Below are 25,770 nucleotides of genomic sequence, written 5' to 3'. Positions count from 1 at the left end.
ATTTGTGTCCAAGCATACCTTCAAGAAAAGGGTATTCGGTATTTTAATTAATATGTTCTACAACATAAGAATGAGGTATTTTCAATAAAAGATTGGCTTTATACTGATAATAAACCAACAAATTTGGATTTAATTAAAAAGTTAAATAATGAAAAAAAATAAAAGTTGAGAAAACGAAAGGCTCTTTTCGAAATTCAGAAGAAATTTTATTGGTTTCCTGTTGCAAAAAAATTATTTTGGATACAGGAATAACAAGAAATCCTGATGAATATATGTATGATATTCTATGGGGTGAAAGTGATTCAACAATAGTAAGGGACGCAGAAGGAGTTGAAGAAACTGAGACAAAGGAGGAGAATGAGAAGAGGGAGAAGGAGGAGAGAGAGAGGGAGGAGAGGGAGAAGGAGGAGAGGGAGAAGAGAGAGGGAGAAGAGAGAGAGAGAGAGAGAGAGAGAGAGAGAGAGAGAGAGAGAGAGAGAGAGAGAGAGAGAGAGAAAGAGAGAGAGAGAGAGAGAGAGAGAGAGAGAGAGAGAGAGAGAGAGAGAGAGAGAGAGAGAGAGAGAGAGAGAGAGAGGGAGAGGGAGAGGGAGAGATAGAGATAGAGATAGAGATAGAGATAGAGATAGAGATAGAGAATAAATAAATATAAAAATATGGAAACCAGTGAGATTAGAAAAAGATTAGGGGTATTCCAGAAAATAAATAAATCTCAACGCACCGAGGAGGAAAACAAAGAATTGACGTCTATTAGAAATATTTGCGTCAAGACTATTAACATCGTTTTCCTTGGTGTGATTGACTTTAGTTAAAGTTTTACATTTTTTTTCTTAAATAAATGGAGGAGAGAGTGAAGACATTTCTTAGGATTCTTTATGTTTTAAAAATTCAGATTCAAATGTGCATGCTGGAAACTAAAAAGGTTTTCACACTCTGTCAGAATTTTTCTCATAAATAAATGAGTTATTGTCTCAAATGTAAAAAGAACACTAATACTAAAAATATCTCATATTTTAAAAGTAAAAATGACAGGGTTAGACAAAAAGGTATATGTTTGGTGTGTGGCTCGAAAAAGAGTAAATTCATCTCCAAACACAAACATGGGGGAGATATACAAAAGTTTTTCAGGAAGTAAATTTACAACTGGAATACCAGGGGAATTACATCTACCAGGGTATTCTTTCTGTGGTCTGGGAACAAACTTGAATGAAAGATTAGATGAGGCTGACAATCCTAAACCATGGAGTAAACCCATCAATAGGGTTGATGAAGTGTGCATGAGGCGTGATATTGATTATGGAAATAGCACAATGTTGGAAGAAAAGCATGAAGCCGATCGAGAAATGTTGTATGATTTGTCTCTGATACAAAATCCAACCTTGAGAGAAAAAGATGATAGGTTCTTCGTGAAGATGATCAATGCTAAATTGAAACTTGGGCTTGGAAATTCAAAAAACTTATTGGCTCTCATGATGTCATTTAGATTGAAGAGCAATTTGCAGATGAATTACCTAAACCAATAATCACAAAGTTTCGTAGAAGGAAGGTTTATTCCAAGGAAGTTGATTATATCTGGTCCGCTGATTTGATTGAACTCAATAATGATAAGTGGTACAAGTATGCTTTAACCGTTATTGATTTGAGGAGTAGATATGCATGGGTTGTCCCTTTAAAACACAAAACAGGTAATACTCTTATGTTAGCCTTTCAACAGGTATTAAATAAAAGTAAGAGAAAACCTAAAAAATTGTGGACTGATGAGGGTCGAGAGTTTTATAACAAGACATTTATGAATTTTCTAAAAAATAACAGTATTACATTATACAGTACCTTTAATGAAGGGAAGGCCGTTGTTGTTGAACGTTTTAATCGTACCTTAAAAGAGAGACTACATAAAAAAATTCACTCAACTCCGTTCTCAACAATGGTTGTCTTTAATTCAGGATATTGTAGATAAGTACAACGACACGATTCATACCTCAACGAAAACGAAACCATCAGAAACATTTACAAAATTAAAATATGAAAAAGAGATTAATGTCAGAAAGCCTAAGTTCAAAGTTGGTGATATAGTAAGAATATACAGGTGGAAATCTCATTTTGAAAAAGGTTATACTAAGCGATGGACAAATGAACTTTTTAAAATCGTTGATGTAATAGATAGAGTTCCTTGGACTTGTATTGTAAGGTATATGATTTAAAGGGGGAAGAGATTTTCGGTTCATTTTATTCACAGGAATTGCAAAAGACAAAGATAAATTGAAATAATTTTTTTGACTCCACCCCTTTTTAACTCCGCCCCTTTTTGACTATGCCCACACAAGCCTTACCCATGCAAACCCCACCCACAAAAGCCACATCCACATAATCCCAATATACACAATCCCCATACACACAAGCACCACACACATAAACCCCACCCCACACAAGTTCCACCCACAAAAGCCACATCGACACAAACCCCACCCACACAAGCCCCACACATGCAAACACCATCGACATCCATCATATTCACATAATTAGTGATTAGTTAATTAGTTCCCCACACACAACATGTTTATTTAATTAAAAAAAATTGCTCGACCCACACAAACCACACCCACACAAACCCCATACACACAAGCTCCACCCACCCGCACAAGCTCCACCCACCCGCACAAGCCCCACCCATACACACAAGCTCCGCCCATCCACACAAGCCCCACCCATCAACACAAGCCCCACCTATCCACACAAGCCCCACCCATCAACACAAGCCCCACCTATCCACACAAGCCCCACCCACCCACACAAGCCCCGCCCCCCGGTGCGCCCCCACCTTTGACCCACCACCCCCCTCATCCCACCCCACCCTTCCCCACACACACGGGGAGGGGAGGGGTGGGATGAGGGGTGGTGGGTCGTTGGGGAAGCGCACCGACCCCCCTCTTACATCTCCGTTATTCTTTTCTTGTAATTCAAAATCAGATAATTATAAGGAAAGCAAATATAATTAATCAAGATTGAAAATATTAAACATTTTTCTTTGGGTAAATATTCAGTTGCGAAAATGGACGATCTTTCCCAGCAGTCTGCTTCAGATGTCTTGTGATTTTGAAACTCGGGATACCATATTCTGTTTTGAAACAGAGTGAAGAACAATTAGGGTATATAAAGATGATTATTTTATTATATTAATAAAATAATAAATATAACATTTACCTCCAGAAGATAGTGTCATGTCAGATTCTTCCAGAAGATTAAGTTGTGTGTTTGATTCATCCAGACAGGTGTTTAAACTGGAAAAAAAAAATAATAATAATAATAATATGCGAGGCAGCTTGGTTGCCTTCAAACTGACTTATTTTAACGCGAAAATGAAACATCTTGCTTTGAATGATTTTTATAAAACCTACATTTAAAAGCTGTTTTTAGATAAACTTTGTTCTGTTAGTGTTCTGATTATTTAAAATATAATCACGAGAAACGAGGGCACAGAATACTTCCTCATTTTCACGGCACGACTGTGTTCTAAAAACACTTCCCCATTTTACAAAACTCACCCTAACAGCCCTTTCTTTCATGCTTGAAGACATAAAGTTAATATAATAGAAAAATTAAGTTATTCCCTGAAGTAGAACATGGACAAATATTCATTAGTTCGCTCTTTGAATGGAATGAAAGGAAAGAAGTGTTTTATTCAGTGTCTCAATTTTACATTTGCTTGTATGGGACGGGGAGGAAATCAGTGTCCTATTTTGAGCTTTTGGGGCTTAAGTTAGAAAGTTTTTCCCTTTTCCCCCATTCATTTGAATGGCTGCCTCAGAAGCCCCATTTATCCTCTACTCCCGTTAATCCACCCCAAACCCACCTCCTTCAAACTCCCTGCCTTCCTTCCCGAAAGTTCCCTGTCATGTAAGGTCTTGAAAGTCCCTGTAATGTCCATCTTGTATACCCCGTGTTCCCCGCCCCATCCCTCTCCCTTCCACAGATTTCCTCATGTATCTTTTCCCCACTGTTTTGTCCTTCCCTCTCCCACCCCTCTTGTCTCCTGCCATCCTTGTTGTGCGTTGTGTGTTAGCTCTCATACGAGCCTCGACAATGTATGCAAAAAATAAAAAAAGAATGTTGCTTTTATCAGGTCAGAAATGCCTTTTTTGGTTTTACATGCGTTGCAGTACATATATGTGTGTGTGTGTTGATATATATACATATATATTTCTCAGTAGTTTATCCTGGAGCTTTGGTTCTAATTGACTCATGTGCTTTATTTCCAGATATTTTCAACCATTGGTTTGGTGTTTGACAAAAGCACAAGTATGCACTCAAACCAGCTGAGCAAATTGACATTATTTCTTTGGACATCCATCATATTGCATGGACTTTGTGAAGCTGGTGAAGGGAGACCCATCCGGGTGGAATCAATCCTGAGAAGAAAGCCATTTGTTGTGGTGTGGAATGCACCGACATACAATTGCCAAACAAAGTACCACATAGACTTGGATTTGAGCCCTTTTGACATTATTGTGAACCAGAATGAGAGTTTCCATGGTGATAACATGTCCATTTTTTACCACGACAAACTCGGCTACTATCCATTTGTGGATGAACAAAACGTTACGTGGAACGGAGGAATTCCACAGAATGGAGACCTCGCTGCACACCTTGTCAAATCCAGGCAGGACATTAAAAAGATACTTCCTAATCGGGAGTTTGGGGGCATAGCTGTAATCGACTGGGAAAAGTGGAAGCCGATTTGGGAGAGGGACTGGGATGCCAAAACTGTGTACAAGAGGATGTCTGAGGATAAAGTACACAAAAAGCATCCTCGATGGCCTGATAAAAAGGTGACTTTGTTGGCAAAGCAGGAGTTTGAACAGGCAGCCAGGAAATACATGCAGGAAACACTGAGGTTGGGACAGTTGATGAGGAGCCAAGGATTGTGGGGCTTTTACCACTTTCCTTACTGTTACAACTATTACTCGAGCAAGATGATGAACTACACAGGAGAGTGTCCGGATATCGAAAAAGCGAGAAATGATGAGCTGTCATGGCTTTGGCACGAGAGTAAAGCCTTGTTCCCGTCCATATATCTGAACATAACTTTACGTTCCAATGACAATGTTAGGAAGTTTGTGAAGCACCGTGTTGCTGAAGCCATCAGAGTGGTTTCATCCCAGGCGTTTCCTCCTGACATACTTGCTTACTCAAGAATTGTGTACACCTTTACCTTCGATTTCTTGGTCCCGGTATGTATGAGTGATGTTTGTTTGTTTGTTTTTAAATTGAAGAATGGTTTTATTTTATTGTGCATTTCAACTCAACAAAGAACAGCTTGTAGATTTGGGAGAGTCCATAATCACCAAAATTACAAAAACCGCAAAGCTGAAAGCATAACCAACTCTCAATTTTCACCAAAAGGCAAAGTCTCAGAATGTCGGTTTTAGCAACAAGAGTGGCCTTCATCATGTATAAATAAACGCATGTAAACACAATACATGTATACACTTGTTTGCAAGTGTACGTGCATGCACACACGTGTACGTATCCACCGACGCACCTTCCCTTATGTTATGCAGCTGCTATTCTGTCCCCAAGAAAGAGAACAAAGTTTAAATTCCAGTCTTCAAGATGTTAACAATGGATTGGGTGTCTATCGTTGCACTGCAAGTCCTTTCCCTGGTTGTGGAACCAGTTGTTCCATGCTCGACTGTGCCACTCAATGAAATATTTGATCCATTCTCAAATAGAGGTTATTCTAGATGAAATGCCACTAATTTACTCATTAATTAAGAACCAGCTATTAATGACAAAGATAAAACTAGTAGTGTGATACTGAGGAAAGTTTCAAGTTTTGTTTCTTGTTTGCACATGTTTAGGATGACCCTCATTCCAATTATGCACACCGTGTATGTGAATGCACGCTTCCATAACTTTTCTCAAAGTGTCTTAGGTATTTATAAGAGTGTCTGTGTGCAACCCCAGATCATTATGTTTGGGTCGTTGACAGTCCTGGGGGTGGGGGGTTGGGAGGGACGTGGTGGGGAAATCATCTTCTGGTCTCAATCCTTAAACACCAATAAGAATAAGTGACACCGATGGGGTTCCGAGTTTGTTATAGACTCAGGGGAGGCCTTTGTCAAAGTGTGCATGGATATTAGACATGGTGTGAGATGACCCTGATGCTGAATCAGGAAGGGAGGTAATCCAAGACAGAATCTCTAGTGTAAGTGTCTCCCATCTTGTTGAAACCATTGGTGTCTCATCCGCAAACATTGATGTTGCAATTCAATGAAGAAGAATGTTGGTAGCATTTCCAAGTATCCTTTCTTTTTGACATAACCCAAAATAAACATAGCAGCAATACTCCTGGGTGCTCACCTGGTTGTGGCTGCATAAGATAACCAGGGAACCACTGGTAGGCATGGATGACCCATAAAATATGTAACGGAGAAGAAAGTAAATACCTATGGATTTATTTTTAATGCCATGATCAAACTTTGGTACATCATGGGTGATAAAGGTTGTGGTCAAGTTTCATCGGAATTGTGTGTGTGTGTGTGTGGTTTCAGAGAAGAAAGCAAATACCTATTTTGGGGGGCAACCCCCCTGTAGACCCAACGTAGACCCTAATTTTTTTAATGCAATGAACAATCTTTATTACATCATGGGTGATGAAGGTTGGAGTCAAGTTTCATCAGAATTGTGTGTGTCATTTCTGAGAAGAAAGCAAATATCTCTTTGGGGGGGGCAACCCCCCCTCACCCCCTGAGCTCCCTACGTAGACCCCCTTACTGCCTGATGTTTGTTTGTTTTTCAATGCCATGAACAAACTTTGGTACATACACGGTGATGAACGTTATGGTAAAGTTTCATTGAATTTGTTTGTGTAGTTTCAGAGAAGAAGTTGAAAGTATTTGTGGACGGGACGGGACGGGACGGACGACACACCATCCCATAAGCTCCCTGGAACTACGTTCCAGGTGAGCTAAAAATGAAGGACTCTAGCATTTCTTGTTTGGAGACTGTACACCAGACTTGATGCCCTCATCATTTGCAGGTACCATTTACCATCAGTTTATTTTGGTGACGCTGACTGACTGGCCAACTGAACATAAAGTCTCCATTGACCAACTGGTTTCTCTTGCGTCTCCTTTCAGCATCAGACTTTATTGTGGTGCGGAGCTACGTCATTGGCAAATTGGCATTTGTTCAAAGTGTCTCCTCAACATTACGTGCTTACTTTTGGAGCTGCTTCCTGTCCTGTTATACTTTAGATTGAATCCCACTCCTATCTTATTAACTTGTGTTTTCCAGTGTTCCACCACAAGGCAAACAACTACAAGCTGAACTCAGGGCAGGTGCCATGCAGTTCATAATCAGCCATGTTCATAACATGTTCATAACATGAACATGCAGCCATGTTCATAATCAATCTCTCCTACGAAAGGAAGATGCCATTCCAGAGCATTTGGGCCTGCATATTTTAGTGAAAGGATCAGGTGAGCTTAATAAACCAGGAACACCTAGTTTCCTCAGTGCTGTTCACGTTGCAATTCATGACAGTCGTAGGCCTTTTTAAGGCCATGGAAGAGGAGAAACAATTTATTGAATGAAAATCATATCTCAACGTCTTTGTCTTTTTCTGGATACTACTGACACTCGAGTAGTTTTTCTTCAGGTAGTTATGTAATCTCTCCTGTAATATCCTTGCAACCACTTTTCCTTAAGTACATCCAACAGGACATGGCCCTGCCAGTTGTCACATCTGCTCAGGTCGTCTTTCTTTTGGATGGGAAAGAATTGCAAAAACAACAGTCTACTCCTTGGGACCTTTTCTCTTCCTCCAACCTATGTGTTATGTCTAATAGTCGGACAAGGAAGTCATCTTCACTGCATGCACCTTCACCCTCTCAAGGAGGATGCTAGAGCTGCCTCCAGACTCATGACAGTTCAACCATGTGTGGTCATTGTGGTTGCTGTCTCTCTCCATTTCTGCTGTCAAAATAGTTTTGATTATAGTGTATTTGGACCCTAGTTGAGCATCTCCTACACTGCTACGACTGTGCTTGAGGGGTGAGGTCGGGATTTCCATCCCCATCTTTAATTATAGCTGTTCTCCTTGGCACAAGAACCCTTCATCCATGCTGCGCATGTCTCTGATGTTCTGGAAGGCTTTCTTCCTTTAAAACCTGCCCTGTTTGGCTTCATCTGTTGTGCCCTCATATCAGGCATTTTGGATTCTCTGGCTGCTTGGTGAACATCTCTGCCTGATTTAAATAATTTGTGCTGATCAGACTCTCATCGCTCACTAAGGTAAGTTGATGTTTACGCATACACACTCACTCACTCACTCACTCACTTACTCACTCACTCACTCACTCACACACACATGCACAAACTTTTCTTTTTTCATTTAATGTTTTTTTATTGATTTCATTTAAATATCCTTTTTTGGTCTGTGTTGGTTCTGAATGAGCATAGCGTGTGTTAGAGCCTGACACAGGCCATTTTGTGGCTGACAATATTGGATTTTCTGAACTTTTTTATTTTGGTAAAAATCTTCGAGTTTATCTTTTTTATCAGGATCGAAGGCTCATGGAGGAGCTGTTAAATAGATCGTGCACACATTTCGATAAATATATGAGACAGCACTATGAGACAAATATATGACTTCTGTAGCCAACCACAGCCACGGAGCTTGGGCAAAGGGCCGTAACATCCCAGGGCACTCTGGGTGTTGACATCATCTTTGTGATGTCATTTTTATCTCGTCAGTAAGCAGAGCAATTAAAGGGAAATCTTACCCTTCCTCCCCTAATCGGATGCAAATACCTGGGGTTTGAATGTGCTCTATCCTCCAAGTGCTGAGTGTGAAGCGAGGAAGCAGCATGTACCATTTTCAAAATCTCGTACGAGTCGGCCACGGTCCGAATCAAGCTGTCGATCACCCAGGCTCAGAGCAGCCACTCTCGCCATTATACCACCAAGTTGGTTGTGTTTAAATTGAATTTTTTCCTTTCTGGTTGTCACAATCTGGTGATTAATCGTGTGTTACCGATTGCTTGCAAAACAGTATTTTCATCCAGTTTGATATGTAGAACATAACGAGTGTGTGAACAACCCTTACTTTTTATACAATCCTGTTCTCCTTGTGATTCTGTGGTTTCCTTCCCCTCCTTTATCTCAAATATCCACACAGCTGACACTGCTCGTGAAAAGGATGAATACCGAAACTCTGTGTTTGCTTCTAAATCTTGTGTCCCAAAACCCATCACTTTCTGTACCCACCTTACCCAGTTGCACCCAACTGTTCCTGGACTCTGTGTCCTTTTCTCCCAACAAGCTGGAGAGCTTGCTGTCAAACATCGACTCAGATTCTGCAACCGGTCCAGACGGCATCAGCCCACGTGTCATAAAAACCTGCTCTTCTGCTCTTGCTCACCTCTCTGTTCGATTCACCGTCTCATTTGCTCAAGGTCATCTGCCTTCTGCTTGGAAATCAGCAAACATTACTGCCCTGCATAAAAAGGCACAAAACAGATCCCTGCAACGACAGACCAATCAGCCTTCTCCCAATCATCAGCAAGGTTATGGAATTAATTATCGCTTCAGACATTAATTCCTTCCTCTTCTCCAATGGCTTGATTTCCGATTCAGACCAGGTCACTCTACCCGAGACATGCTGCTTCTGCTTTCCCAACAATGGATGGAAGTCCTCAATGCCAAACATGAAATCAGAGCCATCTCCCTTGACATATCGCGTGTCTTCGATACAGTCTCACACCCTGCCCTGCTCACCAAACTCTCTTCCTATGGTATCCAAGGCCATCTCCACTCACCGCTCACAAACTTCCTCTCCTGTCACAGACAACGTGTGGCCCTCAATGGAGTTCTCTCATGCCCTCTTTCTGTCCAGCTTGGAGTTCCTCAAGGCATTGTTGTGGGCCCTGTGTTTTTTTCTGATTTTCATCAATGATCTCTCCGACTCTGGAAAATCCTCTTTATCTCTTTGCTGATGACTCCACGCTCTGCTGTACCATCTATCATCCCTCAGACCGGCAAGCAGCAGCTTCTTCGCTCTCTGCAGATCTGGATAAAATCACAAGTTGCTCCAACACTTGGAACATGCCTTTCAATCTTAACAATCTCACACTCTCACTGTGTCTCTCTGAAAAGACTGTCTGGACCCCCCCCCCCAATCTACTTTCTCAACAATCCTTTTGAAGAAGTCCTTTCATTCAAGCTTCTGGGTCTCACTATCTGCCATGACCTCTCCTAGGAAAGCCACATTTCCAAGCTGGCTTCCAAAGCCAGTTGCTGACTGCACATCCTCCATTGTGTAAAGGCCTTCTTTGGCACACCTGAGCTCTTGACCACATGCAAAGCTTTCATCCGCAGCCTGATGGAGTACCACTCTCCCCTCTGGGTTGGTATTCCCGCTTCTCTCCTTTCTCAGCTTCACGCTGTGGAAACCAAGGCATTTAAGATCATTTGTATCTCCCATGATGAGGCTGAGTCTTTGGGTTATTTTTGACTTTCTTTCTGTCTTCTACCATCTCCTCTCTGGCCTCGCCCCCCCCAACCCGGCTGTCTGCGATATGCCCACCCCCCATATTTCCGGAGGGTGCTCAAGATCCGCCATCAACCCCCTTCTGGTAAAACTACCAAAATCACGAATCACTGCTCACCTTCAGTCTTTCATTCCTCTTTTTTCCCACCTTTGGAATAAACTCCCTCACTCTATTCATTCCCATTCTTCCCTCCAGGCCTTAAAAACAGCTGTTCACCACCACCTCTTATCATCCCCCATCCAAATCCTCGATCTTTTCTACCCCCGATAATCCACCCAAGCCCACCTCCTTCAAATTCCCTGCTTTCCTTCCTGAAAGTCCCTGTAATGTCCATATTCTATTCCCCATGTTCCCCATCCCATCCCTATCCCTTCCACAGATCTCCAAATGTCTCTGTTGCCCACTATTTTGTCCTTCTCACTCACTCCCCTCCTGTCTCATGCCCCCCTTGATGTGCGTTGTATGTTAGCTCTCATACGAGCCTCGACAAGGTACATAAAAATAAAAAATAAAAAAATCCAACTCTTCCCTACAGGTCTTCAAAACAGCTGTTCACCACCTTCTCTCGTCTTCCCCCATCCAAAACCATGATCTTTTCTACCCCCACTAATCCAGCCCAAACCAACCTCCTTCAAATTCCCTGCTTTCATCCTTGAAAGCCCCTGTAGTGTCCATCTTGTTTACCCCGTGTACCCCGCTGTCGTGGAAAATAACTCTATTTCCACAAGTTGGATCAGCATACCAAAGGAGAATCTTTAATTTCGTATATACGGAGGAAGAACATTGAATGCTTGACTGAAACATTCAAATGGACTTCACTGAAACAAAAGCCTGAAGCAATTCATCTTATACACAACTTGACATTCCAAATAATGGGAGGGGAGACATTTGGCAACTCAACTACAGGGTTAGCTGATAAGGATTAGGCAAAATAACTCAAACTGCAATATGTGTCCACTGGGTGAAAGAGAATGACATAATCATGGCAAAAGTTAGTGTCATCAACCAGGTCACCCTGTTTCATAGTAAGACATTCCTTTTTCAATATTTAGGTCAAAAGACTCTTGGGTAAAGGGAAACATAACTGACAACCAATTCGACGATAGCATAAAAATTAAATTTATAAAGCACCAGCAACAATTATTATAATTGAGAGTACATGAATATAATTATTTTTCTTCCGCAACGCCCTATCCCTCTCCCTTCCACAGATCTCCTCATGTCTGTTCCACACTGTTTTGTGCTTCCCTCTCCCACCCCTCTTTTCTCCTGCTCCCATTGTTGTATGTTCTGTGCATTAGCTCTCATTCGAGCCTCAATGGTGCATACAAAAAAACAAAACAAAAATGAAACTTTTATTTTCTCTGTGATCATGTTTTTAATTTGTATATCTTAGCCTCGACAGCTTTTCAACAAGGCAGCAGCCGGGTATAAGTGGCTAAGTGCCCAACTTTAACTGGCAAAACTATTGTTATTCATTGTTGACTGCTCACCGGAAAACCACGAAGACATGAATTACAAACTCGACTTTTTACAAGAGTACAGAATCTTCTGCAGTGCCGGCTGCTTATACTTTTTCTCAGCGAATCAAAACTGTCAATGTGTTGAGCAACATTTGCTGCCATATTGATCAGGATCAGGATACATGAGGAACCACATTGCCTGGTTCTATAATGTATATTCACCATAAAAAAAATTGTATCCAGTTGGTGATACTTTGAGAGGATATTTGCACTCTGTGTTGGGAGTATCCCTTTGCACACATTACATGTACATGGTCATGAAGTCTCTTATAGTACTGATTTGGTGCTCTTACTGTTTATTTGATGCTCGTATAAATCATTACTGATTTGGTTTGTGATAGTAATAAGTAAAGTAGCAATTTGCTTTGTGATATGTACATATATTTATGTTGAAGCATGTTTGCTCTTCCTTCTTGTACTTAGAAAGACCTTGTTCACACCATTGGCGAGAGTGCATCTCAAGGAATTGCTGGAGTTGTCCTGTGGGGAGATGCGGCGTACTCCGAGTCAAAGGTAAGCCAACCGCAAACATGTCACCTGACCTAACCAAGGAAAGCCGGGTGGATGTCTCAGTCTTCAGTCCAGACTCATGAAAATATGAGGTAGCCAAGGCACCCTCTCACAAGGCAGCACAAGGCAATATGTCAACCATTGAATCATTAAAAGCTGGTGTCAATGTAATATATAAATGTCTGTAGATATTATTTATTTTTGCATAATATCTCAAAATTGGCATTCCCTTGTCTAACATGTCTGACATCTATGGCTATTGCTTTCTTCATGTTGTTGTTCTTTCATTAATGTATTGCCAGCTAACGATCATTTGTATTACCGTGTGGTTCGTAAATATATGGATTAGCTCCCTGAATAATTGTGTTAATGGTAACTGCAGTGTAAATACTGCTCTTGTTCTGGTCGACTTTGGATGGATACATTTGGCCACAACTTCTTGAATCGCCCGATAAATCCAGGCAGTATTTGGTTCTCCTGCTACTGTTTGCTTCGATGTTGTCGTCTACTGCTCGGGTGAGTTCTTTCTTTGACTTATGCCGTCTGTGGTACTCCTCAACCATTACCGTGAAAGGTAGGATCAGTTTCGGATATCCCAAGTTTGAGGTTTTTTCTCCTTCCTAGAATATCACACACAAAATAATTATTTACTAGTAATAGGCGTCTACAACCATCTTTGACCATGTTGTGGAATGTCGGCCGAGGCCTTCACTTGGTTTTCTTCCGCCCTTACTTTTTCACCTTTATTCCATTTTAAATCCATTTTCTCTGCAACCACTTGATCGATTGACATGAAACTTTCAACATAGGAGTGCCTCTCCATGGAGAATGTTTTTTTAATTTTTTTTTTTAATTTTTAACAAAGTTGCATGATGATTGGACAGAAAATGCGGCTGGCATTCAAAAAGTCTGTTTTCCATCGGCATGAGTTGCAGGGTGTTTCACATAATCAGGAATAAATGGCATCGACCTCGCCTCTCTTGGCCTCAGCTGAATTATGTGGACATCTTCAAGCATGGATTGTTATCATCATCATAATTGTACCAGTTTCTTCACTGGGTTTTGGCACTCGTGAATCAGATTCTCGGAAAAGGTTAGACTGGACGGTTTGTCGTTGCCTTCCAAGCACTCAGTCAGGGCAGGAAGTAATTTGTTCAGGGTGCCGGAGATAATTCACCTACTCTTTGTGAAGGACACTGTAGGATCTTTAACATCCACTAATGAATGTTCGCAGACATGACGCCCAGTTTAACATCCATCCCATGGACGGCATGCACAACCACCCTCGCCCTGCCTGCGAAATACCAGGGTGACAGTTTATAGCTGAGCCAAGATTCAAATCCAGGCTGGACAGCTTTGAGATGAGTGTACGTATCTCTCGGCTATCTTGTCAAATCTGCGACTGAACATCACTGTAAGCTTAAGTAATATCAAACACACTACCCTCCACACATTAAGCAATATCAAATACACTACCCTCCACACACAAGAACAACTATAGTTCCAACTTTGCACTTCTGCTGTCACAAGTTCCTAATACACAAACCGATGTCTGCAAAATCTCATTTGTTCAAGGTTATACTTCAGTTTTAGATCTGCCACAAGCCACAACAATAGTTATTACCGATATTTTGACGAGTACATTTGTTTTTGGTGCCCTCACTGAGAATTGTCATTTAATTCCTCAACACCTGCTCGTCACTCTTCCTAAAACTGAACACTCTCTTGCTTTGACAACATCAAAAGATGTCTCTGTCAACACTGAACTTCATGGTCTCATCTTGTGTGAGCGACTTGACAACCATCACGTAGCTTTCAAGAGAGATCCACAAGCCACCGCAATGGACGACTATTCTCAAGTCAGCCAGATAGTCACGTGGAGTTTCACAAGTTTATAGATGCCTTCTGTCTGGTTCCTCTCTTGGCTCAGCAGCCACAGTGCGACCACTCAAAAAAAAAAAGTGGATTTCAGGACATAAATGTTTAAAAACGATGAGTGCTTGTGAGAAACATAAAAACGATGAAACATTGCATGCCTCATAGCTCTTGGCCTACAGCCAAAAATGCATACTCGAGCAAGTCAACAAATTTCTCCTTGTAGTCTTTTGTCGATTAGGGCTTTTGCTAATGACATTATGTGGCTGGCAGTGTTTCCTGCCAGACAGGCAATAGCACTCGTTATGCCTGACATCAAATACATGCAAACTGAGAGCCGCCATTCCCATAAAGCAGCACGCAACGTCGACTTCCACCGATGCCCTTTGGGTCGTGAAAATTAGGTCGGAGGGTTGGTCTGGCATGGCGTAACAGAATGGTCATAAAGGCCAGTGCAATCTCATAAGAAATGGTACCACAAGCACTCAAATGGTGCAGAAATTCCTCGGGCCTGTTTCGGTAACTATTAAGGCTGACATAAGAAGTGCATCACTTCCAAAGGAATGATGTACAATCCTTGTTCTAATTACCACCACTTTGATTTACCTTCCATGTCTGAGGTGTAAACTTTGTTCCTCCAACTCATGCCGATACTTTCGTTTCACCGTCTTGTGAATTTGATGCTGCGCTTCTTCTCATTCTGCATCCTCTTTTGCCTTTCCTTTATTTATCTATAAATATCCGTCAGTCTCGAATGGGGAATCGATAAATCCGTGCAGCATAGAATTCACAAGACAGTGATAGATCCATCAGCTTATTTCCAATCCAAATATCCGTCAGTCTCGATGGGAAATCAGTAAATTCGCGACCTGACGTAAAACTCGTCTGCTGCCAAAAATTTAAACTTGTTTTTTTTTTGTATGCCCTTTTCCAATAACCTTAGTATTTTTTTCAAAATGGGATTGAAGGCTCATGGAGGAACTTGTGCATTTATTACATGCAGGGCAAGGACACCAGGAGACATCATTGTACTTTTGCACGAATTGCAAGGAAACAAATACACGATTACAGATCCCCCCCCCATTGAGACTGATGGATATTTGAATCGACATATGGTATAAATGGGATTTCAACCTGGGATTCCAGCATCTTGAGCTGTGTTCAGATGAGGACAGAAAAGAGGCCAAACCACTTGTCTCCTGGTTTCTTTTCATTGTTGATCAAACCTTATCTCTTTATTATCCACGAATGCGTTCTCTCATTCTGTCTATTGTCAGGTCAGGCCAGATCAGATCTGCGACTTGCTGCAGGTATCATGTAAACCTGTACTAACCTGTTCCATGGTTGGGTTGGCGGCGACTAAACAGTCTCCCCCACCAGGTTTCCTGGTGAGGAGGGTGTTTGGATATGGACACCTAGCAGGATGAAAAACAAAACCTGTCAAAGAGTGGAGGAGCTCCTTGTGAGGCAACGGCCATCCATATCTAGTGCCCAACTGTGTTTGCGGACGTCCTCCTGCAGTTGGGTTACTTCTTATTAGGAGGTTCGTGGCAGCATTTGCACTCCGGTCACCGTAAAACCCTTCATTCCGCAAAACATCCTCGAAGCATAAAAAAATTTGAAAACCCACTCTGTGGAAGTACCTCCTGTGCAGCTTCCCTTTGCAGGGCAGCTCACCGGATGACGGAATTGGACATCGGTATTGCAGCACTCTCTGAGGTTCAGAGACCGGATTGCAGAGATATCATGGTGGGTGGTTATACCCACTATTGGTCTGGTCGCTCTGATGGTTACCATACCCAAGGAGTTGCTGTAGCTGTGTCCAATAAGCTGACCGCAATGCTAATTGAGGTAACACTGGTCAACGAGCGCATTATGAGACTAAGGATTTGTCAGTCCTTGGGTGTTATTTCCCTGGTCTCTGTTTATGCTCCAACTGAGGCGAGTCATGTCACCATGAAGGATGCATTCTATGTCACACCCGAGTCTGTGGTTGATCAGTGCCCCAGGCGAGATACATTTCTCGTCTTGGGTGATTTCAATGCATAGACTGGAACTGATACAGGGATGGTTATGAGACGTGTGTTGGTCCCCATGGACCTGGAACTGTGAACCTGAACAGCACTAAGTTCCTTGACTTTGCAAGAAGTCATGGACTTAGGGTGGCCGGTTCATGGTTTCAGTGCCCACAAGCTCATCGCTGTACTTGGTATTCCAGCGCTGGTGGTGTGGCAAAGGAGATTGACCATGTGCTCGTTGATGGTTGCTGGAGGATGATCCACAACTGCAGGGTCTACCGGAGTGCTCAGTTCCTCAATACTGACCACTGGCTTGTTGTAGCAACTCTGAAGTTGCAGCTTAATTCCAGGAGAATGGTAACATCCCAGCCTAGGCTGGATGTTGGCAAGTTCAAGGATGAGAGGGTAACTGCGGAGTTTGCGAACAAGCTGAGTGGAAATTTGGGGGGTCTCGGTGCTATGGGAGATCCAGAAGAGTTGTGGAGTGCCTTCAAGACCACCGTCCTTGATGTTGCCAGTGGATGTCTTGGAACTCACCGTAGGGCAAAGAAGAATTTTGTCTCTCAAGGGACACTGGATACCATTGATCAGAGTTGCAGGGCCAAGCTGAATGGCAGAGTTGAGCTGTTCAGGGAGCTGAGGCTTAAAACTGTATGTGTGCTAAGGATGGACAACGAGGCCTATGTGCGAGGAATCTGTGAGGGGGTAGAGCATCAACTGTGGTCAAGTGATTCTCGTCCTGCTGACAGGGGAATTCGCGCACTGCGTTCATCCAAACCCATCCCTCGGTATACTGCACTTAGAGCAGAGGGTGGCTCTTGACAGAGGAGTCTGTAGTGAAGGCCCGCTGGGCGGTTACTTTGAGAGGTTATACCAGGCTGATCCAACAGCTGTCGAGATGGATGTCAGGGGTGTTACAATCACTGTTGCTGACCCTCCAATCAACTGTGGTCCACCTTTGTTTTTGTAGAAATACAGGCTGCGGTGAACCGGTTGAAATGGGGTAAAGCTCTGGCCATCTGTGGCATCCATGCTGTACTTCTCGAGGCTGGTGGAAATGCTATGCTCATGTTGTTGCATGCAGTTCTGTGCTCTGCCTGGAACACAGGCATAATCCTAACTGACTGGAAGAAGGGCCTTGTTGTCCCTCTCTGGAAAGGGAAGGGTGATCACCAAGATTGCAACAACTACAGAGGGGTGACGCTGCTGATGGGCAGCGGTGACGGGCAAGGTCTTTGCTCGCATAATTCTTGATTGGGTTCGCCACCATCTGCTTGAGCACCAGCCTCCAGAGCAGTCAGGCTTTACACCAAAGTGGTCAACGCTTGACCGTATCCTTGCTCTTCGGGTCCTCACCGTACGCAGATGAGAGTTTCGCAGGGGCTGCTTGCAGCCTATGTTGATCTCTGTCAAGCGTTCAATTCAGTTCATCGGGATGCTCTCTGGAGGATTCTTCATCTTTGTGGGGTGCCACAAAAACTGATCGATCTGATGTGTGAACTCTACTTTGGTACTGAGAGTGCTGTGAGATATGGTGGTACCATCTCTGACTTATTTCCAGTTACTGGAGTTCATCAGGGGTATGTTCTGGCCCCCAGACTTTTCATCACTTCTATGGACTGGATTCTGGGTGGGATGTTGGAGAGATCAAGCTGTTGTGTATCATTTGGGAATGTCAAGATCTCTGACCTTGATTTCACAGATGATGCAGTCATCTTTGCGGAGACTTTAGATATCCTTTTGGGGGCCCTCAAGGTGCTGAATGAGGAGTCTGAGCTGCTGGGATTATGGGTTTCCTGCATCAAAACTAAGATCCAGGCTTTCAATGACATCTTGGATGCTGGATCGATCATGGGGTGTGGCGCTGCTGGTACCCGTGTGGGAGGACGTAAGTCCGAATCTTCAGGTCCTTTGTGCTTCCAGTCTTGCTCTATGGATGTGAGACTTGGACTCTGACCAGGGATCTGAGATGGAGACTTGATTCCTTTGGTACCAGGTCTCTTTGGAGAATCCTTGGCTATCGCTGGTCGGACTTTGTGTCCAACGAGTGGTTGCTGAGAGGGACTCAAATGAGATTTGTTACCTGCATAGTCCATGAGCATCAGCTGCGGCTGTGTGGACATATGGCTCGTTTTCCTGACGCTGATCCTACTGACCATATTCTCTCAGCGAGGGAGTCTCGTGAGTGGAGGAGGCCAATGGGCCGACCAGGTGCCTTGTGATTGCAGCAGGTTGATCGGCATCTCAAGGTGATGGGGATGGGCCAAGCATCTGTCTGGGGGATGGCCAGACGGAGGCCCTGGAGTACCGGCGGAAAGTGGACGTAGCGACGTGCTTCTCTGGCGCATGCTTCCATACCTGACCTGACCTGATTCTGTCACATTCTATCATAGATCATTGCATATCAAATCAAAGTTCCATCACTCCTCACCTATTCTGATGGAAATGCAGCATTTCTTTTACAAAACTGGAATGGCACTCGGTAAAGCGCATAACTCTGCTAAGCTGACCAGTTTGCTTTTTGGAGCCCACTGATAGGCCCGATCTGCATCCGGACCTTAACCAAGATCTAATCGCCTTGTTCTTGTCACCTAACCAACTCATCCACCACGTTTTGTCTGAATATGTCACCATGTTTCGTCTGATGGAGTACTGCTCTTCCCTCTGGACTGGTGCTCCTGTCTCTCACCTTTCTCGGCTTCACGCTGTTGAAACCAAGGGATTTTGGATCATTGGTATCTCCCGCGATGAGGCTGAGTCTTTGCCCCTCTCACTCTCTCACCGCAAGCAGCTCGGTGGTCTTTCTGTCTTCTACTGTCTCCTCTCTGGTTTCACCCCCCCCTGCTCTCTCTGCGATTTTCCCCGCCATATTTCCGCAGGGCGCTCAAGGTCTGCCAACAACCCCCTTCTGGTAAAACTACCAAAATCACGAATCACTGCTCACCTTCACTCTTTCATTCCTCTTTTTCCCCGCCTTTGGAATAAACTCCCTCACTCTGTTCAATCCCATTCTTCCATCCAGGCCTTCAAAACAGCTGTTCACCACCACCTCTTATCATCCCCCATCCAAATCCTCAATCTTTTCTACCCCCGCTAATCCACCCAAAACCCACCACTTTCAAATTCTCTGCTTTCCTCCCTGAAAGTCTCTGTAATGTCCATCTCGTACACCGCATGTTCTCCACCCCATCCCTCTCCCTTCCACAGATCTCCTAATGTCTCTGTTGCCCAGTTTTGGCCTTCCCACTCCCGCCCCTCTTGTCTCATGTCCCCCCCCCCCCTTGCTGTGTGTTGTGTGTTAGCTGTCATTCGAGCCTTGACAACGTATACAAAAATAAGAAGAAAAACTTTTTGAAATACAATGCCATGCATTGTTTTTGGCCCTATGTCTCAATGGTGAAGAATCACTAGGAAAATACAAAAAATCATCCGGATCTTCGCCAAAATCAAATCAATTAGTCCTTGGCACACAATCAACCTGTCCACCAAGTTTTCTCGAATCCTTCCACAACTTTTTGAGATATCCTGCTCACAGGCAGACAAACAGTGGTGAAAACATTACCTCCATACATCTTCAGTGGTGGAGGTAACAAGTAATTTTCATATATGGAGCCTTTCTCTTATCAAAGGGAAGAAACTGTTTGAGCCACAACTGATGCACTGATTTTAAATGGGATAAGTGGTGACAAAGTGGATGGAATGCAATGGTGTAACTGGAAAGCATCTCAAAATTCAAAGCCCATCTGCATTCGCTTTGTACTCAAACTAAACTTGATGAAAATGACAGCTAAATCTAGATATTTGCAATCACAAAGCGATCTCCAAGGGTAAGCTACCCCTGGCTTGGCGATCATTGGCGACTTACAGCCCACGATCGAATGATGCCATATTTTCTTCAGACCGCAATATGACCTTGACCTTCAATATTTAGGATAGTGTGTAAATTAAGAAAATGTGACCCCATCTACAATCTATCCATAAAACTCAACATCATGAAAATCATAGGAAAATTATTCAAGTTATGATCAAAAAGGTATTTTTTGTTAATAGGTCCCAATCCGAAAAAGTAGGTCTGGACACTAAACAAATATCAGGTGCACATCTTCAGTGTCGGTACACTATTATGATACAAGGACATTTTGGAACTCCAAGCAGTCTTTGACATTCTGCATTATATAAATTGAGCGATGGACAAAAAAAAGAGAGTTTTTGTTTCAGGCCGCTATTTGACCTTGACTTTTAACTTGGAGGGGAGTGTGATGTAAATTAAGTGTAAATGCACCTTGCTCGAGGCTAGCTATAGACGGCAATTTCATTTCGTTCGGACAAACCTGAGTTAACCTATGTAAAAAAAAAAGAAGTTTAAATTAGGCTATGACCTTAAAAATTAGGTAAAAGTCCAGAAAATTATTCCGAAAATATTTTCGACATTCCGAAAGTCCCAGCTGGCACTAAAGTACAGCTTGGAAATTGGGAATGCCCCAGGCAAAAATGCTCCATTTCAAACTAATAGTATATGAGAGTTGTAACTCTGTTATCCTACAATAGTCTGAAGAGAATTACTACAGGAAAGTAATGCTATTGTTGCCTGGGGCAGGCAGAAAAAAAATCAATCAGACCACTGGACCTGTAGCTTATCTTGGCCCTGGCCTAATGTTGTAACCTAAATTTGGTAGCATTCTGACTGGTGGGTCTGGAGCAGAAGATTTTTGAAGGAATCTACACGACCGCCATTTTGACACACTTCTGGTCATGTGAGCGGCATGACTTCCACAATTTAACATCCCCACCCTAGCCGAATGTTGTGACCCAAATTTTGTAGCATTCTGACTGCTGGGTCTGGAGAAGAAGATTTTTGAGGGAATTTGCTCAGTCCGCCAATTTGACCGCCTTAAAGTCACGTGACGAGAACAAGCTTTGCAATCCCTGTTAGTCAGGAGCAGAGCATTGCTGCCAAATTTCAGTCAGATCGACCCAGCAGTTTGGCTGGAGAAGTTTAAATAGATGGACGGCCGGACAGTGCATGATGACAATACCTGATCTGGAATTCCAATTGCAGATAAGCTAAAAATTCTAATTGGTGATTTAGTACTCCTGGAGTTCGAAGAAACTTTGTGGTACCATTAAAAATTGAGGGCACTAATTGTACAAACAAACGCTATGACAGCTTTGTCTTCTCCTCGTCTTCCAATAGGGGGAGATGTAAAAAATTGGACATTTTATTTATTTGTTTTCACCATATTCTTATAATAAAGATTTGTTGAAGATTTCATGACAAAAACGAAATTGGTAAAATGTTATGGCCTGGACAGACACACTGAAGCTTAATGGTAAATACATATAGAAACATGGAAGCAATTAAAAAAATATAACGGGGAATTTCTCACTTGGTGTGCTGCGGCAGAGCTAATAATTTAATTCAAGTTCGGTTTTATTCATATAAGGAGCATGCAAAACCATCGTCCGAAGACTAAAACGGTTGTGTTTACATTAAAATGAGAAAATCGATTTACAATACATTGAATGAAAAAAGCAAATTCCTGTATGTAACATTTCAAAATCAACCACAAGCATACAAACAAGAAGAAATTATTCAACAAATATGTCTATAAATTATGAATATCTGAAAAATACAGATATTTATTACTTTTCAGAGACATTAATAAGTTGAAAACATTGAATAATAGTAGGGTGAATATACTGATTCTGGCTCACTTTTCCCCATGTAAATTAATGGGGGATTTTCAGCGATTCATATTTTTTTCCCCTAAAAAGTAAACCCCCTTTTTATTCCAAGGGATATTTATCTGTCTGCCCTTTTAACCGAGGGACACTTTTTTGAAATAACCAATGCAATAAGATAAAGATTTGTTCAAGTAGTAAAGTAGTAATGTGATTTGTTAAAGGTGATTCGAAAGAAATATCTGAAACATGTAAGCCTCGGGACACTCTTTTTCAAATAACCAATGCAATAAGATAAAGATTTGTTCAAGTAGTAAAGTAGTAATGTGATTTGTTAAAGGTGATTCTAAAGAAATATCTGAAATATGTAAGCCTCGGGACACTTTTTTTCAAATAACCAATGCAATAAGATAAGATTTGTTCAAGTAGTAAAGTAGTAATGTGATTTGTTAAAGGTGATTCGAAAGAAATATCTGAAACATGTAAGCCTCGGGACACTCTTTTTCAAATAACCAATGCATATTGTTTAGCTCACTCATTGAACCTATAAAGATTTGTTCATTCTAAAATTCCTTCAATAGTTTAATTTTCTTTGCACAATAATCCCCATCTAAAATATTTAAAAACAAAACATTTGAATCTTTATATTTTTTTAAGATACCCCTTTTGTGCCATTACGAAATGATAAACTTCTCTTAATGCTCTTGTTTGACCACCTCCTGAGCCACAGGTTTTTAAGCCACGCCCACTTTTCCCAAAGCCCCGCCCACTTTGTATGAGATTTTTTATAAGCCCCGTCCACTTTTCATGCGGTATTCCCATAAGCCATGCCCACTTTTCTTAAGCCCCGCCCATTTTTCCTAAGCCCCACCTACTCTTACATCATTTCCAGTTCATCTCTGACTCACAAAGAAATCACCAGAAAATTCAAGAATGTTATGCTTTTGAAAAATTTGCCTGGGCTTGCCCAGGGAATTTCCAAAGGAAACCACACCCACCAGTCTTTCCCTATAAAAGCCTCAAGCCCAGGCTCCATTTTAAACATATTTTTTGCTGGCAATGGTGTGCTGTGTGCTTGCCTGGAGATCGACGACTTGTATGGAACAAAACCTTCAAGTTGATGAACTGGATTCAAACCTCTTATCCATTGAGGTAAGATTTTATTTCCCTATTTTCAGTTTGATTTAAGCATCGACTCATTTAATAATTAAATAACTGAATTAATACATTATTATTTTCTCTCACAGGAAATTGTATCTGAAAATACCGATTTTGCCACAACTTGGGGTGAAATTGTTAGCTTGGTTGAAGACCTTGTGAGCGACCAAGACCCAGAGAATGAGCTAGGCCTTGAGTGGGATGACTCTGGGGTTCCTTGGAGATCGACTACTTGTATGGAACTAAACCTTCAAGTTGATGAACTGGATTCAAACCTCTTATCTGTTGAAGTAAGATTTAATTTTCCTATTTTCAAAGTTTGATTGAAGCATTCTCATTTAATAATTAAATCACTTAATTAATACATTATTATTTTCTCTCACAGGAAATTGTATCTGAAATACGAAATGAAAATACTGCTTTTGCCACAACTTGGGGCGAAATTGTTGGCTTGGTTGAAGACCTTATGAGCGACCAAGACCCACAGAACGAGTTCGTCCTTGATGACCCAACCAAAGAGTTATACCTTGGAGACCAGCAAAGTCCTGAAAAAGAGTTTTGCAACATTAGTACTCATTGTGAGTTATCAAGACAATACCCCCTGAACAAGTTATACCTTGATGAGCCAGAATACAAGTTTTACCTTGGAGACTCACAAATTTCAGACATTTTTAAAAATGGAGTTTTCCTTGATGATCCACAGTTGTACTATGTGAGATCTATCACTGAAACCCATAAAAATTGGAAAAATGGAGATTTCCTTGATGATCCACAGTTATACTATGTGAGATCTATCACTGAAACCCATAAAAATTGGAAAAATGGAGATTTCCTTGATGATCCACAGTTATACTATGCGAGATCTATCACCGAAACCCACAATATTTCTGGAAATTGTGATTCTACCTTGGAGTCTTGGATAGATGGTTATATTTTTGGAGACTTGAAATGTGGGTTCTGGCTTTGATAACTTACAATGTGATATGTATCTTGGAAACTCAACAGGAATGTGGTTATACCTGGGAGACTTGGAAAGTTGGGTTTATTTTGGAGACTTGAAATGCTACCACTCTTTGAGATCTAAACCTGTCAAGAAAGTTCTTACTCCCCTTTCTATGTCATCAAACCTGAAAGCCTTAAAAGACAGAAGTGGAAGAAGAGAAAAAAACATAAAAAATATATATTGTTTGTTCTGGGAAGAAAGTGCAGGCTGACTCCCCCTTTCTACATCATCAAACCTGAAAGCCTTAAAAGACAGAATTGGAAGAAGAGAAAAAAAACGAAAAAATGTATATCGGTGGAAATCTCATTTTGAAAAAGACATTGTGTTGGGCGAGGGTTGGGGGGTTGGGGTTGAGATTTTGAATGTGAGGGTTGGGGTTAAGATTTTGAATGTGAGGGTTGGGACACACACACACACACACACACACACACACACACACACACACACACACACACACACACACACACACACACACACACACACACACACACACACACACACACACACCAACAAACAAAAGTTAAGCCTTGACTATTCAGTTGAGGATTCTGTGTTTGGGGTTCACAGATCTAAGAACGTCCCCCTTCACACACATATACTGTTGTACACCTCGGACTTGGCCCTCGAGTGTCCACAACGGTGGATAGTAGGAGGGAGTGAAGGACCAACCCATTGCTCCCATGGGTATCATCTGCTTAGTTTTGTCTTTTGTAATTCCTGTGAATAAAATGAACCTAAAATCTCTTCCCCTTCTAAATCGTATATCTTATAAGTCCAAGGAACCATATCTATTACATAAACAATTTTTAAAAGTTCGTTCGTCCATCGTTTAATATAACCTTTTCTCAAAATGAGAATTCCACCTATATATTCTTACGATATCACCAACTTTGACCTGAGGTTTTCTGATATTAATCTCTTTTTCATATTTTAATTTTGTAAATGTTTGTGATGGTTTCATATTTGTTGACGTGTGATTCGTGTCATTATACTTATCCACAATATCTTGAATAAAAGATGACCATTGTTGTGAACCGAGTTCTGTGAATTTTTTATATAGTCTCTCTTTTAAGGGACGATTAAAACGTTCAACAACAACAGCCTTCCCTTCATTAAAGCTACTGTATAATGTAATACTGTTATTTTTTAGAAAATTCATAAATGTCTTTTTATAAAACTCTACCCTCATCAGTCCACAATTTTTTAGGTTTTATCTTACTTTTATGAAATATCTGTTGAAAGGCTAACATAAGAGTATTACCTGTTTTGTTTTTTAAAGGGACAACCCATGCGTAACTACTCCTCAAATCAATAACGGTTAAAGCATACTTGTACCCCTTATCATTATTGAGTTCAATCAAATCAGTGGACCAGATATAATCAACTTCCTTGGAATAAACCTTCCTTCTATGAAACTTTGTGAATATTGGTTTATGTAATTCATCAGCTAA

General features: G+C 41.7%; 2 protein-coding genes and 1 long non-coding RNA gene across 4 annotated transcripts in view; 2 read left to right on the top strand and 1 right to left on the bottom strand.

Annotated features, from left to right (window-relative positions):
* Nucleotides 1–25,770, top strand: part of LOC147008877 (hyaluronidase Ccc Hy-4-like) — a 92,867-nt gene that overhangs the window by 26,499 nt on the left and 40,598 nt on the right. For both annotated transcript variants that reach the window (XR_015053198.1, XM_085863788.1), the window contains exons 2-3: nt 4,254–5,225; nt 12,497–12,586. Coding sequence is in view for 1 of the 2 variants with exons in the window: in XM_085863788.1 (XP_085719914.1) it covers nt 4,296–5,225; nt 12,497–12,586 (1,020 nt within the window). In the remaining variant the exon portion in view is untranslated. The remainder of the gene's footprint in view (nt 1–4,253; nt 5,226–12,496; nt 12,587–25,770) is intronic.
* Nucleotides 2,892–25,770, bottom strand: part of LOC147008876 (uncharacterized) — a 77,586-nt gene continuing 54,707 nt past the window's right edge. Inside the window, exons 2-3 of the long non-coding RNA XR_015053199.1 lie at nt 3,199–3,275; nt 2,892–3,112 (exon numbers count right to left, since the gene is read on the bottom strand). This is a non-coding gene — a long non-coding RNA (uncharacterized LOC147008876). The remainder of the gene's footprint in view (nt 3,113–3,198; nt 3,276–25,770) is intronic.
* Nucleotides 12,593–24,838, top strand: LOC147008878 (uncharacterized). The gene is made up of 3 exons (XM_085863792.1): nt 12,593–23,310; nt 23,406–23,606; nt 23,702–24,838. The coding sequence occupies exons 1-3, from the start codon at nt 23,218–23,220 to the stop codon at nt 24,281–24,283; spliced, it is 876 nt and encodes a 291-aa protein (XP_085719918.1). The 5' UTR covers nt 12,593–23,217; the 3' UTR covers nt 24,284–24,838.

Source organism: Eptatretus burgeri, chromosome 18 (assembly GCF_056783735.1).
Source record: "Eptatretus burgeri isolate ZD-2024b chromosome 18, Ebu_testis_v1, whole genome shotgun sequence".
In the NCBI taxonomy this organism is placed as follows: domain Eukaryota; kingdom Metazoa; phylum Chordata; class Myxini; order Myxiniformes; family Myxinidae; genus Eptatretus; species Eptatretus burgeri.
The sequence above is the reverse complement of the archived record's forward strand: the minus strand, read 5'-3'. Positions and strand labels throughout refer to the sequence as shown.